Here is a 20442-nt window from a genome sequence, read left to right as displayed (position 1 = left end):
CAGGCAGGGGTTAACAGGGGAGATTAGCCAGGGAGTTGCCCTCAAAATGCAGGAGCTGGGATTGAGAGATGTCTGGTGCAATAAGCATCCCAACACTAGGGACTACACATTGCACTCCCATGTGCACAAATCCTACGTGAGGTTGGATCGCTTCCTTGGTTCTGCGGAGGTCCTGGCAGCAAAGAAAGCAGTAGACATTGAACCTAGATCCTTATCTGACCACTCAGTAGTCTTACTCGACCTTGTGCTCCACCCCCACGCGCAAAGACCCTGTTCCTGGAGACTGCCAGAGACCCTACTACGTAGACCCGAAGTAGCAAAACAGAGTGCGCAATCGATAGGTACTTAGAGGTTAATGACACAGCAGAGACGTCTATGGTGATAATCTGGGATGCAATGCAGGCAGTGCTCCATGGGGAATTGATTGTGATCTCAGTGGCAGATAAAACAATGAGGGCCACAACAAGCCTGCACACCTACAACAAAAAAAGCACGAGCTGGAGCATATTCACCATTGGCCCGAGGCACCCAGAGTCTGGCGCCAACTAGAAGTGAGCTGGAAACAACTAGCGGGACTACATTTGGACAGAGCGGAGTATTCTCTACTCCACCTCAAGCACGCGTTCAATGTAGGGGGGAACAAGCCAGGAAGAATGCTGGCTAACAAACTCAGAGGCCAGTGACAGCCTAACATGGTTGAGGCCTTACTGACGCATGATGGGGGAAGAGGCGATGGGAGACGAAGCGGTAGCCATAAGATTTGGGGACTTTTATAAAGCTTTATACTCCACGCAGGACCTCCCTTCCCAAGCGATCTTTAGTTACTTAGAAAGCGCCAAAATAACTAGCCTAACAGAAGAGGAAGCAGCGAGCTTAGATAGCCCCATAAGGATAGAGGAAGTAATCGCAGATATATCCAGACTGAAACCGCATAAATCCCCAGGTCCAAATTGCTTTTCAGTCCTTTCTATAAAAGATTTTGTAATATACTGGGTCCTCTCCTTACTAGAATTTTTATTGAGATTTCAGAAGTAGGGACACTCCCTCCCTCCATGAAGGAAGCCTTGGTAGTAGTAATAGCAAAACCGGGGAAAGAAACATTTGTGTGCATTGTATAGACCGATATCTCTCGAACGTGGACGCAAAATTATTTACAGGCATCCTAGCTACACATCTGGCCACTTGCATTCCCGGACTGATGGGTCCAGATCAGGATGGATTTATTCCGGGCAGCCAGAGCTCAGACAACACCAAGAGAATTCTCCACCTTATAGACAAGGCATCCAGTGTCCAGCGAGACACAATGCTTTTCTCTATAGACGGGGAGAAAGCCTTCAACATAGTCCACTGACCCTATCTGGAAGCTGTACTGAAATGATTCGGACTGGGAGAACGGTATCAGACCTGGACGCTCAGCGGGTATAGGGGGCCATGGGCGACTGTCGGAGTGAACGGTGGGAGAGCCGGGAACTTCTCAATAGAGCGTAGAACGAGACAGGGGAGTCCCCTCTCCCCACTGTTATTCGCGCTCTATATGAATCCATTTGCCCAGCGTGTCAGGGCCGATCCCCAAATTACTGGCATGTGATTTGGCAGAGAGGAGAATATAATCACCCTATACGCAGACGATGTCAGTGTTTCACTCGATGGCTCGCGGAAGTAGCTGCCGCAGTTTATAAGGGAGGTCGGGAGGTTTGGGGAAGTCACGATTCCAAATTAACTTCGCTAAATTACAAGCATTGAGCCTGTCGATGTCAAAGGACTTGAAGGTCTTTCTCGCACAGACTCTCCATCCGATGGGAACGAAATTTAACGTACCTGGGGTCCAATTGGCACCATCTATCCAGGAAGTGAGAGGTATCAATTATTGCGCACTGGTTAGCAGCATGCACGCTGATCTAGCGAGATGGAGAGCTTTCCCTCTGTCATGGCTCAGAAGGATCGCAGCTCTAAAAATGTCGGTCCTCCCCAGGATCCTATAAATACCGCTCTGGCCCCCTTCTGGGACACTTCAGACTTTACAAAAAAAAAACTTCAAAATTATGAATGGGTATGCAGGCACTCACGAATGCGTCGTGAATTTACCTGGCAGACTCCAATGCGGGGAGGACTGGGAGTCCCATGTATTTTACACTATTTCCAATCAGCGCAGGCTAGGTTCCCGGTGGAATGGGCACCCCAGAGTCTGGGAAAAGCTGCTTTTCAGGGACAGGGCGCCGGCTGGAACATCCTTGTGGAAGGTCCCGTTTTTTAACAAGACCCATCCTTCAAGTCTGGGACTTGGTGGCCGTCAGAAAGGTCTTTTCATCCTTCCCCTCTCCTCTTTCCCTGGTGGCAGAGAACCCAGACTTTTTCCCAAGGCTGAATACAGTGGCCTTTCGGGAGTAGATTAAGCCGGGATGCAGGTCGATAGGCCACTTCTTTGATCTAGAGGGTCCCTTACAGTTCAACAACTTAAGGAGGGATAATGACGTGCCTGAGAGGGAGAGATTCCGATACGTTACAATTAGGCATTGGCTGATGAAGCCCGGGATAGGACAGGCGGCACAATGCCGCTTCACAAGTTTTGAGAAATGGCTATTATGCAAAGAACCTTAATCTGCGGCACAGCTGAGATGGGAGTGGTAACTGGGGCGGGAGCTTTCCCTTCAGTCGTGGCTGGACATCTTTCACCGAGTTAGGCACACGGCCACTAATTTAGCTAGCACAGAAACAGCGACAAAGATTGTCACCTATTGGTATTTAACCCGGGCCGGCATTACACAGAGCAAATCCACAACGCAGTGACAGGGGCTGGCGATGTAATGGTGCTCTAGGGACGCTTGTACATATCTTGTGGGAGTGCCCTTTCTTGACCCAACTCTGGGAAGAGGTCCTGACAAACATTTTCTTTTTAAACATATTTTTATTAATTATATACAATATGGCGCGTTAATAAAGTGCCGCAGCCATTGATGCAGTGATACAATATTTCCCACTTCGCGTACAGTCAGTTCAAACAGTGTCCTGATATCTGAAAAACCAATATGTACACATGGTAACCCTTTATGGGTATTTACATTTCAGGATCTACCATTTGCATTAGCTCGTACAGTTATGTATTGTCCAGTAAATCAAATAAGGAAAATAACATTTCTCAACTACCCACCCCCCACCTACTCATCTGGTTCATCCCCAGATGATAAGATCTGGACCTGGACTTTAACCTTTCATTCACATAAGTGTCCTATGGTTTTAGGGATGGCGGTTGGGTCGGATGACACAGTAGGGGTTGTGGGGAATAACTACAATGTCGCGGGGAGAGGGGGCGGTATGTTTTATGTATCGGGAGGCGTAAAGGGGTCAGTAGCCTGAGGGACTCAAATCTGGTCCCATCCCATAGAGATGGGTGTTTTCCGTAAACCTCGGAATTCCTCCCACCTGGTGATAGCACTTTCTGCTCCACTCCATCAGACCATCTCCTTGTGCCAGTTGGTTAGTGTAGGGGGAAGGCTGATTTCCATTTCATTGTAATAGTGCGTTTTGCTATGAGGATAGCCATATCGGCGAAGCGACGTTGTACTTTCTGTGATTTCGGGCGTTGGCGCAGTCCCAGCAAGCAGCTCTCTACTGTGTCCCAGCCAGGGGTACCTTTTAGTTCTCCCACTATTTGCACAACTGAAGACCAAAACCCTCCCAGGCGTGGGTACGTCCATAGCATGTTTAACATGTCTGCATCCTCCGCCTGGCATCTAGGGCAGCAGACGTGTGTGTCAGGATATATGCAATTGAGGCGATGTGGGGTGAGGTATGCCCTGTGAAGGATCATGTATTGTAGGAGTTTGAATTTGGCATTACAAGACACCTTTTTGGGGAATTCCAGTTGAGCGGACCAGTCCTTGTCGGTTAGGTCTCTTCTGAGATCTCTAGTCCATTTTTCTCTTAGAGTTGTGAGATAGGTCCTTGCCTGTGCCCGGACGCCCCTGTATAGCCATCTGATTAGGTGGCGTCCTTTACCCTTTAGATATACGGCATGCGTCAGTCCATGTGTAGGGGGCTCAATCCCATCTGGGGACCAGTACTATTTAACATATCGGGTGATGGTTGCGTGTAGTATAAACAGGGAGCGCGGACTCCGTGGCCCAGAGCTAAATTCTCGTGGTCTGCTAGCGCGCCGTCAATGAACAATGCTCTGACTGTGGATACCCCTTCCCTTGGGAAAGACTTCATCTGTTGATTAACCCTGTTGCGGTGGGGATTCCGAGTAAGGGAGTGTTACGAGTGTAGGGGAGGCTTTGTCTGGTATATTGTAAGGCCCTTTTCCAATAGGATAGCGCTATTCGTATCAGAAGGGGGGTCCTGACAGAGACTGACCACCATTTTAGCATCCAACTCCCCCAGATCTCAGCCTAAGTGCTGTTGGGCCTCCCTAATCCATTGACTTTTCCCCTTAAAGCTAGGAGAGGAGGACACATTGAGCTGGTGCTGGGGGCGGCCTCGTCAAATGGTCCTAGCCCTCTGGGGCACTGACAGGCTTCCCAAAAAAAAACGGGTGGCTTCACCGCATCTGGCACCTCCTGGGGATGGAAAAAATTTCAATGACTTTGGAATTACAAGAGGGTGCATTTGGGGAGGTCTGGAAGCCGTTTATCGCATTTTTGTCGAAGGGATTCACAGAAGTCACCTGTCCTAGGTATCTAAATTTGCTACGCCTGACTAATCTATAACCACGTCTCTATGAAGGAGACCCTCTGAAATCTAAGAACCAGGGATACATAGAAGCATAAGATCTTACGAACACCTAAGGGAGGGAGGGAAAGGGTGGTTAGGGGTTGTAGGGGGTGGGGGGGGAGCTTCTTTCTGTATATTAAATAAGCGTTGCTAATTGCACTGACGGCCGGATGTTGAGCTGCGTCAGAGATTTTACTACTTGAATATTGGCGTTATGTTGCAACGAATAAACAAATATGAACCTAAAATTCTTTCCATTATTCACAACTATTTATAAATCGAAAGAATGTTCGCCAGCCAAAGATGAATGCAAGCTGTTTGGTACTAATGGTTTAAGGTATTAAATCATTTACTTTTAACTTAATATGATTGTTTATATTACAATGCCTGGTGGGAATGTGTTAATTTAACAAAAAGAGAGAGGAATCTTATTTACTTCCCTAAAATAATACAGATTCAAGGCATGCATCTTGGAGGTCTACTATAGATGATGATGTTAGCAATGCTTGTGATTGTAATGTTTTTAGTTTCTTTATAATCATTAATTATTTTAATATAGGGCTAAAGAAGCGACAGTGCACTTTTCCTCCCATTTTCCAACATACGTGGGAGCATTCTGTATTATGTCCTATTTAATGGGATTGCACTCATTTAATGGAAGTCATATTAACATTATAGTATTTGGAGCTAAACATAATAGTGCAAACAAATAGGTAAACGTGGAAGATACCACATGTTTAAACAAAACATTATGCGTATTTAACTGGAAGTAACTGCATAAAAACAGCCTGTCTACGCAATTCCTGTGTTGAAAGAGAATGACATCAATAACAGGCCTCCAGGTTTGGGCACCGCAGGGAAGCATCTTCTGTCCGTTAGCATTTGCAATCCTGCTGCTCTCTGTAAACTAGATTAACCTATTAGCCTACAATGCGCGGAGCCCAGGGGGCTGTCGCTTCCTGACTCCGGCTCTGTGCTACACTCACAGAGAGCAGCCTCATCATCACGCATCAGACAGGCCAGATTAAAAAGAGATCTCAGATCATGACAACTCATGTGAAAATGCTGGGACATGCAGTCATGAGCTCCATGTACAGTAGTGAGCGTTTCTTATTTAAACTGTAAAACACAGAAGTGCAATGGACAAGTTACTTACCTTCAGTAAGGCCTTATCTGGTAGAGACTCTTTAGCCGCAGATTCCTTACCTTAGAATTATCCCCAGCTGTCAGATTGGATCTGGAAAAGCTTTCAAGCAGTATCCCTGTGGTGTCATCGGCGTCATCCAGCACGCTGACATCAGTTTTTCTTCGCACTTACCACAATGAAGCGCGGAGAACACTCACACGTGTGGAAACCTAGGGTCCTAAAAATGAAAAGTCCTGCCCCTAGACATCCATTTACGGGGAGGATGGGTGGCTTGGTAAGGAATCTGTGGCTAGATAGTCTGTACCAGATAAGGAATAAGCAACTTGTCCATCTGATAGACTTCTAGCTCCAGATTCCTTACCTTAGAATAGATACACAAGCAATACCTCCCCGGAGGTGGGTCTGCGAATTAATTTCAAACTAAAAAGTCCTGTAGGGCCAACAAAGCTGAGTGTCCAACCCTATGCACCGGACTGTCTAGGCAGTAGTGTTTAGTGAACATGTGCAGAGAAGCCCAGGTCGCTGCCTGGCAAATGTCCAAGACCAAAAGTCTGAGTGCTAATGCAGTCGTCGCAGCCTTGGCTCTGGTTGAATGTGCATGCAAACTCTCACGGGGTTGTTTCTTGGCCAATGGCCAGTATAACTTAATCTAAAGCACAATCCATCAGGAAATGGTCTGCATCTGCACAGCCTTACCCTTTTTCGCTTCAACATACCGCACAAACAATTGGTCGTCCACCCAGAACTCTTTTGTGCGGTCAAAGTAGAACGACAATGCTCTTTTTCGGTCCAGACAGTGAAGTTGTTCCTCCTCCTTAGAGGGATGTGGCAGAGCATAGAAAGTAGACATGGCAAGGGAGTTGCCTACATAAAAATGGAGTGACAACTGCACCAGCTTGTCTTGCTAGATGTTCAAGTAAGGAGGCTTGGATGACAAAGCTTGAAGCTCACTGACCCTCTGCGCAGATTTTTATTGCCACCGGGAAGGCCGTCTTGATGGTAAGGAGCCTGAAAGGTCAGTTGTGCAATGGCTTAAAGGGGCGCACATCAAAAACATGAGAACCGTATTCAGGTCACACTGGGGCAAGATGAAAGGAGAGAAAGAAAACATATTTTGCAAACCTGGCAAGAATTTATGTACAATAGGGGATTTGAAGAGGGATGGCTGATCAGGCAACCGTAGAAAGACTGATACAGCAGAAAGTTAACCCTTTATGGTGCCCAAAGCAGAGCTCTGCTTGGCAATGATAAGAATAAAGAGAAGAAGCTCAGAGAGGGGAGCAGAAAGGGGATCAACCTCCTTGTCTGCACACCATGCCACATACTTGACCCTACGGCAGGCGATTTGGTGGAGGGTCGCCTGGCTAGCAGAATAACATCACAGACTTGCAGAGGAAGGTCAAAAGCTGCCAACTGTCACTGTGCAATCTCCATGCAAGAAGATGGATCATTGACTTTGTTTAGGTGTAAAACCCTCCCCTGCTGCAACAGAAGATCCTCCCGAAGATGTAGACTGATCGGAGGACCGATGGACATGCTCAACAGCTTGGGATACCAAACTCTGAGCCCAGTCCGGGCCTACAAGAATGACTCTGGCCCAGTCGTTCCTGATCTTCTTGAGAAATATGGGCCGGAGTGGTATGGGAGAAAGGCATTCAGGGGGCCAGAGCGCCACTCGAGATAAAAAGAGTCTCAGAGCGAGTGTCGCCTTGGTAACTCCTGAGCGCAAAACTGCTGACATTGTGTGTTCTTGGTGGTGGCAAACAGATCTAACCAAGGCTCTCCTCACTGCTGAAAGAGATCTTGCACATCCTCCAAATGGAGACCATTTGTGATCCGCTAGGCACCTTCGGCTGAGTTTATCCGCCCTGGAGTTCAGAGAGTCTGCCAGATATTGAACCACCAGGGATATGCCCTGTTGTTCCAGCCATGTCCAGAGGCAAAGGGCCTCTTGGCAGATGGTCCACAACCACACACGGCTATGCTTGTTTCAGTACCACATGGTGGTGGTGCTGCCCGTGAACACCAGCACCAGCCGTCCCCTGATGGAGAGTAGATGGAGAGTAGAAAGGCTTTCAATTCTAGATGGATCGCTCATAGCTCTAGAAGTCTGATGTGGAGTCCAGATTCTGCCGGAGATCAGAGGTCTCTGATCTCCACTTCCCCAGATGGCTGTCCCATCTCAGGATTGATGCATTGTCACCACTGTCAGATCTGATTGGGGAAGAGAGAGGGATCTGCTGCTTACCCAATTGCAGTTCGTCAACCACCAATGCAAATATTTTGCAGTTCCCTCCAAGATCAGGACCACGTTGGATGGATTTCCCTGATGCTGCGCCCACTGGAACTTCAGGTCCCACTGCAGAGTCGCATATGCCAGCAGGCATGTGTCATAAGCAGGATGAAGGAGGCCATGAGGTCCAGCAGCCTCCGAACAGCCTGGACTCAACATGCAGGAGGATAGGCCCCCAACTGCATGGTGTCCAGAACAGCTGTGATGAAAGGGAGTCAGGTGTGACTTTGGCACGTTGATAGTGAACCCCAGTGAATGTTAGTCTGGAGGTAGGAGTTGACAGCCAGGGGCGAGACCACCTTCAAGAGACAATCAAGACTGGCACCCCTAATCTCCGCAGATGAGCTGCAACACCACCATCACCCTGGTGAGCACTCGATGGGTGCTGGTAAGGCCAAAATGGAGCACAGCGAAATGAAAATGCTCGTGGCCCACCGTGAAATGCAGGTAACGCCTGCGAGCAGGCGGTACGGGAATGTGGAATTATACATCCTGCAAATCCAACGCTACCATCCAGTCTATCGGGTGCAGGGCAGACAAGACTTGAGCGAGCACAAGCATCCTGACCTTCCCCTCCTGGAGGAAGAAATTGAGAGACTGCAGATCTAGGATAGGACGAAGGCTTTCATTCTTCCCTGGGCACCAAAAAGTATAGGAATAGCAACCAAAACCTACTCCTGGTGTCGGCACGCTCTCTATGATTCCCTCTGCCAACAGAGCTGTCAATTCCTGTTGGAGTAAATAGAGGTGGTCCACCATCATCCTGTTGCAAGCAGGTAGCACGGGTGGAGGGGTAGTCACGGAGAGGGAGTAGCCCCCCTGGACAATCGGCAAAACCCACTGGTCGGATGTGATGGACCGCCAGTGGGGCAGATGATGAAGCATCCTGCCTCCTACTACTGGGTACTCATGTTGGTAATGTCCATTACAAACTAACGGGGTAACGAAAGAAAAACCAAAGGACCTAGGTATAGTTCAGTACATACAACGATATGATCCTACTGGGAATACTTTGAAACTGAATATATAATAATAATTTACATATTATGATCAACATAAATTGATCCCAACAAGTGAGAGAAGAAACCAAAATAAACCAACAGAATCAGCAAAATAAATTCATTTATATTTTAGTAAATTGATAATGCATACATTTATTGAATATTATATGGTTACTTCATGGAATACATGAGAAAGTGCTCGTAAAAGTGCTCATGTGTGAAGTGACATAGGAGAGAAAGGAGTAATAAATATCAAAAATACAATAGAACAATGGCTAAAGCAGCTCAAAACGGCCCATGTGATATGCCTGTTTGAAAAAACGTTTTACTCAAGATAAATCCATAGCTAAGGATAGGTGGCAGATTAATCAAAGCACACCATCCATATGGATCTGAACCTTCAATCCAGGCTAGGAAACAAGTGTGGACGTTTCGACCTAACTGCTGCGTGAGGTACATTTTGTGAGCACTTTCTCATGCACCCTATGGAGCAACCATGATAATATTCAATAAATATATGCCATATCAATTTACAAAAATATAAAATAAAATTTATTTTCGAAATTCTGTGTGTGTTTATTTTGGTTTCTTTTCTCTCTCTCGCTAGGATTAATTTGTGTTGATCATAATCCGTAAATTAAAATCATATATTCAGTTTCAAAGTTCTACCAGTGGGACCATATTGGTAATGGTGCAAATTATAAGGGCTTGGAAGCTGCGACTGCCAGTGGGTTAGTAAACTGACCCGAGCTCTAGCCAACGAGGTCTGGGGGTACTGCGTCGTTGAGCACGCAGAGGCTGGGAAGCTTGTGTGCCACAGTGGCTGGCTGTATAGAGACGCGGTTGGAAGTCCCTTCCATGGCCACAAAAGGAGCAAAAGGCAGATTGTGGTTGGCAACGGGCGATAGAAAGGCCCAATGACCTGGCCATAACTCTGCTGTGCTTAAAGAGCTCTAGCATGGAATCCGCTTCGTCTCTGAAGAGACGGGAGTCAAAGGGCATTTCCATAAGTGTTGCATGGACATCCCCTAAAAATTCAGTAGCCCTCAGCCAGGAGTGGTACCTCAAAGCCACTGTTGACGAAACTAATCTGCCCAGCGAGTCGGTGGTGTTAAGTCCACATCGAATTGTGAACTTCGCTGCATCCGTCCCGTCGGCAACAGCCTGGGAGAGTATGGCCCACGCCTCTTTTGGGACCACAGGCAGCACCTGCGTAACTGAGTCCCAAAGAGAACAGGAGTAACAGCCCAAAAGCGGTGTTCATGGACCACAGTGACAGGCTGGTGGAAGAAAGCATCTTTTTCCCTAAGGTATCCGGCCTCTTTGAGTACCTGTCCAGGGAAGGTGCCAGGATTTACATGGGAAGTTGAGGCTCGGACCACCAAACTCCTAGGGTGTTGGGTAAAGAAGTTGGGGTCCCCTGTGGTGGGGCGATGGCAGCAGGCAATTGTCCTATTCACAGAAGCCCCAATGCTGGATTTGGACCAAGTCCCCAGTAAGACATCTGTAAGTGCTTCGTGGAAGGGAAGTAGTAGTTAAGAAGGGGTCATTTCAAGTTGAAGCACTTCTGTCAATACATTAGTCTGGACTGCCACTGAGGGTAGGTTACGGTCAGAAACCTAAGTCGCACTTCTAACCAGCATAGCAAAAGACACTCCCTCCTCCATAACCCCAGAAGCAGAAGAAAGCATGCCAGATTCTGGAGAAGTGTCCAGCCCACATGCTCAGCCAAATCCTCACACCAGTCTACATTAGGGTCAACGGGTTGGTATTCTTTAGGGTCCAGCAACGCCTCTCATTCCTATCTAAGTCCTGGCCCTTAAGAATAGGGCTCAGTCTTTGGCCTAGAGAGCAAGGCTCCAGTCGGTGCCGGAGTCTGCGTCGGACGATGTCCCTCCGGCTCTGTGCTGGAGTCAGGGATGATAATGGGGATGGCACCGCTGGGGTGTACCCACATTGGAGAAGGTCGAGGTGACATTACCGATGCTAATCCGGATCCATCTGTGGATCCTCGGCGCAGGATCGGAACCAGGGCCAGTGCTGCCGCCGGCGGCGAACGGTAAACAGCCGTAACAAAGCGGTCAAAACCACTCATGCCCATTACCACTAATCATTTACAATGAACGCCCCTTTACTACGCATGTCCATAGAAACGAATCCTTTAGCACGAATATACCTTTACTACACATGCCTTTACAACCAACTCGGCATGCTTAGTAAAGACATGTTTGTGGTAAAGAATTTGTGGTTATGGCCATAGCAGATTCGTGATTGAGATGGCGGAATACCTGTTTTTTTTTGTATTCCTCTCCTAGTACTGGAGTGGGAGAGGAGCACGAGCACCATATACCCAGCATCAGTCTGGCAGAGATGGAGAGCTGACCGCATTCCTAGTTTCAGCAGCCCCTGGCGGTGCTCGGTGAGGCGGCAGGGACGTGACGTGTGAATGCCTGGGAAGACTACGCCCAGAGACGCTGGTTGCCAGAACCGGATCTACCAGTCTAGCTGTGGCGTTGAGTGTGCCACACTACAGATGGGGGAAATTGCTGTCCATTGACATGGAGGTGTGAGTTTGGGTTCATTCTTCCCCTCCTTGCGCAGCTGCTGCAGACCCCCATTGAGGACTGGCTCACGTTTAAGGAGGGCGCCGACTCGGGCTGTTTGGCGCGTGCAGCCTGAGGGAGGTGTATAGTTTAAAAGTGACTGAAAGTCCCAGTCAGAATCGTTTTTTAGGGGCGCAGGGTCGGTGTGGTCCACAGTGGCCTGGGTGGCGCAAGTGTCAAGCCCGCCGCACTTGATTTGGCGGTGTGGGAGGGGGTTGGGGTACCCATGTCCATGTTTCGCATGTCTATACCAACCATGCCTTTACAGCGAAATTTTCGCTGTAAAGGCTTGCATGGTAAAGCCATATGCAGAAACCTTTAACACGCATATGCTTGTAATCAAGCATGCTTTTACAACGAATGTCGTTGTAAAAGCATGCGTGGTAAAAGTACATTTGTCATAAAAATATGCGTGGTAAAGGTTTGCAAAGTCATGGCATTAGCGGTGTAACGCATGCGTTGTAAAGGCATGCGTTACAATGAAATGCGAAGTAACATCATACTTCCGCGGCGAACCAATATGGCCCCTCCTGACCCCGCGGGACCTGGAGGCACGGAGGTGGGACGCTCCGATATGATGTGCATGGCCTCATAAATTTCCAGAAGATCAGCGGGGGTCACTCCAGCTCCCGGAAACTCGGGAAAGCACGGAGCCAACCCAGGCACTGTCATAACCCGGGAGCCATGCCTCAAATAGTAACGCTTTCTCATCTGAAGGCTTTGATGGAAGGGGCGAAGTCTAATACCTCTTTGACTTCATGCTCTTCTTTTTCTTAAGGGACTTACCCAAGTGGCCCGACAACTTCCAGTGAGACAAGAATCTCAAGCTCCGCCACGTGCTTCAGGGATTGCTTTCTCATAGCCTTCAGGGTGCATGACGCAGCAGTTGGCGCAGGCCTTCGGGTAGTGATGGCACTCGAGGGACCAAAGGCAAACAAGATACAGGTCCCTTTCCAACATCTGTCGGTGATGAGTGCCACAGGGCTTGAAGTCCGCCTTCCCAGAAGACAGAACTGCCACAACAGTTGAAAATCTCAAAAAAAGGTCAACAAAAAGTAAAAAAAGACTTAGTCAAAAAAGACTGAGGGGTTGCTCTCGCCGCATCTGTGTCTGACACAGAAAGAAAAGAACTGATGTCAGGCACCCCATGTGTCATTTCCGGTGCGGACGCCAACAACGCCACGCGGAGCCGAGCAACGCCACCTACGGGCGTGTAAGGATACTGCTTGAAGATTTTCCAGATCCAGTGTGACACATGAGGATAATTCTGAGGTAGGGAATATGCAATTAGAAGTCTCTATGACATATATACAATGCTACAGTGTGTGTCAATACAGCACAATGCAGCTCGAAGAGTAAAAGGAAATTCAAAATACAAAGAGCACACAGTACCTCTTCCTGCTCCTCCTCATCATAAGCCTCGCTTTCAGCATCTTCTTCTTCCTCATCTTTGTCTTTGTCTTTTTCTTCAGTTTCCTCATCTGATTTTTCTTCATCTCCTTTTTTCTCCAGTTCCTGCCAAAATATAAGTCTGTGTTTGTGGGTACGTATGATATAAATCTTTCATCAAGTGCTTACCAGGCTACAGAGTACCGAAGTGCCATGCATTCAAAAATCCAAAACACTGCAGTGGGCATCACAGTTTTTCTTGGACTCCCAGTCCTACAACCAAGCAATGTGACTTAAGCCCAGTACAGGCAGGGTATAGCACTTGTATTCATCATAAGCAAAAAGATTTTCTTGTAAGACTGGGTTTATGAGCAGTTCCGGCCTTCAAAATTCCGATGTACTCTCTTTAGTTTAGTTCCTTTTCACTCCCTCTACATCAGTTTCCAAAAGCCCTCTTACTCTACAGTATCCCCCTGGGAAGAGCTATGAGAACACATCAGTGCTGGGACAGGAATTAAACTGGAGTGCTTTGAGCATAATTAACAGGTTGCCAGCACAGACGCTGCGGATGGCAGGCGGCTCTTCGGCACAAGTAGTTTGAGATATATAACAGCGGTGGTAGCCACTATGTAGTTATCAGTGAATCCGAGTCTCTATAGCAAGTGTGTTTTTGTTTGCTAATAACTGAAGCATCTTAACAAAGCTTTCCCAGAAAAAAATGTTCATCCACCTCAGCTCCTTCCTGTAAAGTTTGGGGTGATCCATCAAGCGGCTACAAAAAAAAAAGGGAGGTAGAGGTCCCAAAACACTTTTTCTGCATGCAATTTCCATAGTGAAAATTGAACAGCGATACAGAAAGAAAAACAGATTCATACCAAATTTGAGAGAAAGCTAGATACTTATCCAGAAAGCATTCTGGCATAGATCTGGTCAGCTATTTTACATAAATTAAGGTTACAAAAAATACCAATATCTGTTGCAGAAGGACTCTTGTGGATGTCCTGCTGGGGTGGAGGGGTCAAAACATGCTCTTTGAATGCCTGGTCCCACAGGATACCCGCAGGTCTAGGCCATAAAAATGAAATGAAAAACAATATAAGGAAGCAAGATAAGAAACCCTGGCCCCCTAACCATTGTGCGCCCCCTCCCACCACAAAAATTGGGTTCTAAGTAAAAAGGTATAACTGGCTGACAACCGGTATAACTGCAGGAAAGAAAGCACAGGTCTTGAGCCTGAAATTTGTATACCATATTTTTTTTTTGCGCAGAGTTTTATATAGCGCGAACTTGACCCGAATCCAATCAGGTATCAGAGCTCTTTACATAGCACCAGTTACATGAGGACATTCAATCATTTTTTGTTAGGCAATATTGGTCTTCAAATTCCACTGAGCCGAGCAACTTCTTAATGTAAGCTAATTGGCATTGTGAACCTTGTCCTTTACTACCTCTGTAGTGTGTGAGTGTGTGTGTGTGTGTGTGTGTGTGTGGAAAGCCCCTTGAATGGCAGATAACCAATAGTAGACAGTCTCCAAAGCTTCTGTCAATGGCCTTGCTACTAATTTAGTAAACAACCAAGTTATCCATCCATGCGATCAAGTGCACATACACACACAGCTATCGAATTCCAGTCTCAAGCTCTTACACTTCAATACTTCACCCTTCCAACGATTAAGAGGTGTGGACCTACCAGACTTCTAGGCATTACAATACTATTTTTAGCTCGCAGTGATGTCAAAATCTACAAATCTGCCTCTTGCTTAGTTTTTCTTGGGTCATTGCATTAAGCTCAACAGGCTTGCTTCAAGTCACCCCACAACAGGAGCAAGAAGCGTTAGTTGTTGGGTGTATTTTATCAATCATTTTAGGCCTATGGTATAAACGGCGTAAGTTGTGTAACTCAGTGCAGCTGGCAGGCTCCCTCACTTAATTGTCTGTAAACATTAGGGGATCACTTCTCAACAGGCATTCATTGCTGCCCTTTGTCATGCCCCTAGTGCTTGGTAAACTCTCTTTAACTACCCTTTTACCGCTCATGTAAGGAGCAGAGCTCTTGGGAGTGAGGACAGACCAGCTAGTTTACCCATATGGATAGTTTTCCAATTTAGTCTGTACCTCTTTTAAAGAAGTGCCCAAAACCCACCTGGCTACCCTCTGTAGCTGTGCTCCTATGTAGCAACAGTCATAGTCTGGAACTTCCAGACCTCCTTCAGCCATGAGAAGGAGGAGCTCTCACAGAACCACTCTGTCTGCCCCAGCTCTAAATAAACTAAAGGAGAGCAGAATCAAATTCCCTAGAAAACTTGAGAAGCAACTGCACAGGTAGATTAGCACAATAATGCAACCATTTTTGCAATAATGCACCATTTTTGCTAACATTAGCCTTCCCATAACCGACAATGGGATTCTCCAAAAATCAACATTGCCCTTGAGAGCAGACAAAGCCCTCTGATTCTACATGACAAATTTGGACCCCTAGGTCCACATTTGAATGAGCGACACTCCAGCTGAGGTGTTTGACCATACAAAAAAGCAGGCAGCAACTAGCATGGCAGCTGGCCGGATCAGAAGTATACACGTCTTGTCCCAATTTACTTGCAGGCCTGACACATTCCCAAACCTTTATAGTGCTGCAATCAGTGGGACTACTCTCCCAAGTAGAGTAGCATGTTACCGACATACAAAGAAATAGCATGTACATTATTACTGTAGAAATGGCATGTACATTATTACTATAGAAATGCCACTAAAACCTCTTTTGAGGTGTTCCATATTAGCAAATGGTACATGACTACTGGACCTAACTCCATCGTTCCATTTACTGCTAAAATGTACCTTTGACTAAACGTATCAAACACATTTCCAGGTCTACCCCCATTACTGCATGTTGTGAACTCAATATAGGTGTTGTGTGCAACACATAGAATAGCTGTATTATATTCAAAGTAGTGCTGTGCCCTCATATAAAACAGCTTTGACCTGGATGTATAAGCAACCCGAGCACCCAGCCTGTAATCTTGACATGTTCAGCACTGACCAAGATCAGAAGACATTCTTTCTAACCTTCCTAGGTTTTGGAAGACAAACAATTATAGCTTTACTTGTCGAGTAAGGCAGTATATATTTCAAATTCACAGCTGAATAAGTCGACCAGCTTGAGTACTATTACATCTATATGACACAAATAAAAAGTGGAGGGAAAACTGTTGGCACGAAGGTCTTCCCCTTAACTATGTGCTTTCCCTTTTAACTTCAAGCACCATAAAAGAGTTATCTAGCTCACTCTCCTGGAGAAGTGAGACCTAGAAAAACAAGACTGAGACATGGTTAAAGGGAAACTGTAAACTGGCCACACAAGACAAGAAATATTAGAAGGATGAAGCTGACCTGAGCAAATCACAATTCTTAAGAGGCTTACCTAGAGGGTGTGGCCAAGTCGCCAATCAAGATGGCGGCATAGCTGCGGAGCTCCGCACCACGGTTCCGGTCTCATTCTCTATACGGGAGAGAAATCACTTTATTTCCTTCAAACGATGTTGGTTTCCGGCTCCCCAGCACAGCGGTGAGCTTTTGTGCAATTGAATCGCCGTTTTTCATCAATTTTCAGCTACTTTGATGGCGTCACTAGTTTCCACTCAAAACGGCCGCATTTTGGAATCTCCATGTCTCGACCGCCACTCTGCTTGAAAACCTTATAATGCCAATTTTTTTCTGCACTTCTGGAACACCTATGCTTTGAATTGCTGTGATGGGCAGATAATTTCTTTCTGCATGCTGGAACTTTGCGTCTTAATTTTATTTCGGTCATGCTAATGGAATAACCTGCTTAATCTGAGTCAGTCGCCATTTTATGCTTGTAGGCGGCTCGAGGGCCCGACGGGTGTAGGTGAATACTGGACGCACGCAGTATAGGGTTTTCAAAGACTTTTTTATTATGAGGGCGTCTTTTGTAGGTATTATGTTTTAGCAGTCCCATAGACCGGACGGAGTTTTACAAAGTAACAAAAGAAATGGACTTAGTCAAATGAATAACAAAATGGCTAAAGAATAGCTGGGGATTGTCTTCTCCCTTCTCAGGGCCGTCCTCAAGGCTTTGGTTCAGGATATCCGTGGGTCTTGCTTCCTCCCTGGTCCTCCAAAAAGAAGGGAAAAGGAAGAACAAATATCGGGATTAGCTCACAGTCTCCTGCTATGGGCTTGTTGTGCTACCACCACCAAACGTTTAGGGTAAAGGGAACGGGACGATAGGGAGTGAAGGTATCGTGATGGGAATTGCGAGAGGAACCACAGGTGTTCTACCTCCCTGTGCTACCCTACCAGAACGACCCCTTCAGTGCTACTTGCCTGGAGCCACGACCCATGATCAAGGCCGTGGCGCTGGGACCCGGGGCATCCTCTCCCTTCTCTGGGCTGCCGGGCTTGTCCGCAGTATACGCTGCTCCAGGGGTCTTCAGACTTCTGTCGTCTCCTCCGCTGGGCTGCTCTCTCAACTTGTCATGCTCTCCTCTCTTTGTTTTCTCCTCTTCTTCACCTCCGTCGTTCCTCGCGCTCATGCCGCCAACATCTCCAGGGTTTGAGTCTCCGCCCTTATTCCCATCCGCCTGTGATGACGTCCTGCCGTCGCGTCTCCCCAGCGCCACTAGACCGCTGCGTTCTTCTGGTGGTTTCCCGGCATCCAAGCCCGTATTGTTCCCCTTCTGGTGAGCGTTCGACATCCTCTAAGTGCTCTACTCGTCTCGCACATGAAACTTATTTTCATTCAATATAGATGGTCTTCACTATGCCACTTCTACTGATGTTATGCTTCATAGCCTTTTCTTGAATATCAGCCTGTTCCTTTAGAGGGAGGTCTTTTACATTTTTAAATGTTTTGAATCCTCGCCGCAGTTCTTTGAGCCACTCTTCTACATCATTAACTGCTGAGCCTGTGACTCCTTTATTTAGCCATTTCATCTTGCTTCATTATCGAGCAGTGACCTACTAATTGAAGAATACACCCTTAAGAGTTTAGTTTCAGTTTTTCCTTACTAAACTCCACCGCCCTATATGGGGAGAAAAGAACCTTAAACTCACTGCTTCTTCCAAGGTCACTGCGTGCTCAGACTCGGACTCCAACTTCAACAAAATGGATGACTCTTCTTCTCAGAATCCTGATCATTCAACAAGAACCATTCCTAAAAAGCAGTTCTCAAGCAAATTACCTGTGATTTCTACCAAACGGCCTTCTTCAGTAAACTCTTCCTCAACCTCCATGGATCTAATTCTTGAGGAAATCCGTGCTTTAAAACCTTTCATAGAGGAAACTAACAAGACTTTACAATTTTTGAATGACAAATGGTCTGCATTAGACTCACAAGTGCTCATTGTGCAACAACAAACGGAATCCCTTAAAGTCTCGTGTTCCCGCATTTCTTCTCTAGAATCTGAAGTCTCACTACTTAAAAAACAAGCTGAGGACTTTGAAAATCGAAATCCCAGGAATAATCTCAGAATTTAAGTTCTCCCTGAAAATATTGAGGGTTCCAATCCAACCGCCTTTTTTCAGTCATTCTTGCTTAAGCTCTTAGACTTACCTGCTTCTCCTCCTCTTAACATTCAAAGAGCACACAGACTTGGACCTAAAACTTCTGTGAAACCTCGTGGTGTAATCATGTTATTCCTGCAATACACTGACCTTCTACAAGTTCTGTCTGCCGTCAAGTCCAAAAAGCAAGTTTGTTGGGAAGGACCCTGCTATTTTTCTCTCAAGATGTTGCTAAAAGCACGGCACAGCATTGGAAAAAATTCCTGGATCTACGTCCTCAACTTCGTGCTATCAATGCCAGATTTGGTCTTCTACATCCTTTCATTTTCAAAGTGACATATAAAGAAAAGACTCCAACTTTTGAGGAGCCAGCGGCGCTACAAGAATTTCTTTGTCTTCATGGGGCGGATGTCATGGACGCTTCTAACCTGCATCATAAGTACTCTTTTTTGCTCTGCCCTGTGTAGATGTTTTGTTGTTCTGGTTATAAATTGAGTGTTAATTTGCTTGTGTTTTTTCGTAATGTTCTAGCATTTTGTCGTTTTATGTATTTTTCTAGTCACTTTTTCTAGTGTGCTGGTGGATCGATTTATTTTGTTACGATTTTTCTCCTTATGTGTATAGGTGTTTAGTTCCTGCAATTCATTACATATTTGGTCTCCCATCTATGTCAAAGTTCTGAATGTGGTTCCTCAGGTATTCAGTGGAGCTCTGGTGCTGTCGTCGTCGTCTTCTGGTGTAGTCACCCCCATTTCGTCTTGTATTCGTAGGTATGTTTTTCAGTCGTCATTCATATGACTTGTACTGTCTCTTTGTTCTTTATCTTTTTCCTTCTTTATCGGTTTACTCCTGTGTTGTCCCTTCTTCATTCTTTTTTCTCCCTTTTATTTTTTCTGTTCTATTCTCTCATTTTTTAAGTCTAATTTTCTAACACATTTGTTTAATTTCTCTCAGCTTTTCTTCTTATTTATTTCTCAAACAACTCTCAGTCGTGCTTTTGTAAGCATAATCTTTGTTCAATATTTTTTAATTAAATTACATTTCGGGTCACTACCTGGAACATTAAAGGTTTGAACAATCCTATTAAAAGGCAACGCGTGCTGTCCCATCTAGCAAAATTAAAAACTGATATTGCTTTACTCCAAGAATCTCACATCTCAGATGAAAAAGCTTCCAAGTTGAAAAGATGCTGAGTGGGTCATGTGTTTAGCTCTCCGACTTTAAATAAGAAAAATGGAGTTTTGATTTTATGTCATAAAAAATTGCATGTTTCAGTTGTTCATCAGGAAGCGGATACTGATGGTCGTTGGGTTATTGTTAAACTTCTCATAGATAAGATTCCTTTAGTTATTTTTAATGTATACGGCTTTCTGGATAAATGTTTCTAACATATTACGTACATTTGATGAAATATACATTGTATTTGGTGGTGACTGTAACCAAATTCTTGATCCCATTTTAGATAGGAACTCTAGAGTTAAGTTTGTCCCCTCTAAAATGCATTCACAATTTAACTCCAAAATACGACACAATGCGTTTGTTGACATTTGGCATCTTTGCCACCCTGACGTTAGACAATTTACGGGCATATGATTCAATCTAGGCTTTAGCGATTCCTTAATTGCGATTATTAAGGAATCACAATTAAGTAATTGCAAAAGCCTACGCATGTAGGAATCGCTATAAAATTAGCGATTCCCAAACATTCCTTAATTGTGACTCGCATATTGCGAGTCGCATTTAAGGAATGCCTTCCTATTCATTCCTATGGGCCT

At 45.9% G+C, this 20442-nt stretch overlaps 1 protein-coding gene across 4 annotated transcripts in view; it reads right to left on the bottom strand.

The window, feature by feature from the left end:
• POLR3G (RNA polymerase III subunit G) overlaps positions 1 to 20442 on the bottom strand; it is a 282487-nt gene that overhangs the window by 33897 nt on the left and 228148 nt on the right. For all 4 annotated transcript variants that reach the window (XM_085632459.1, XM_085632457.1, XM_085632458.1 and 1 more), the window contains exon 7: positions 13147 to 13269. In XM_085632459.1, the coding sequence (XP_085488585.1) occupies positions 13147 to 13269 (123 nt within the window). The remainder of the gene's footprint in view (positions 1 to 13146; positions 13270 to 20442) is intronic.

The sequence above is a fragment of the Triturus cristatus genome, chromosome 2_1, assembly GCF_964204655.1.
Source record: "Triturus cristatus chromosome 2_1, aTriCri1.1, whole genome shotgun sequence".
Lineage (NCBI taxonomy): Eukaryota > Metazoa > Chordata > Amphibia > Caudata > Salamandridae > Triturus > Triturus cristatus.
Note: the sequence above shows the minus strand (reverse complement) of the source record. Positions and strands in the feature narration are given on the sequence as shown.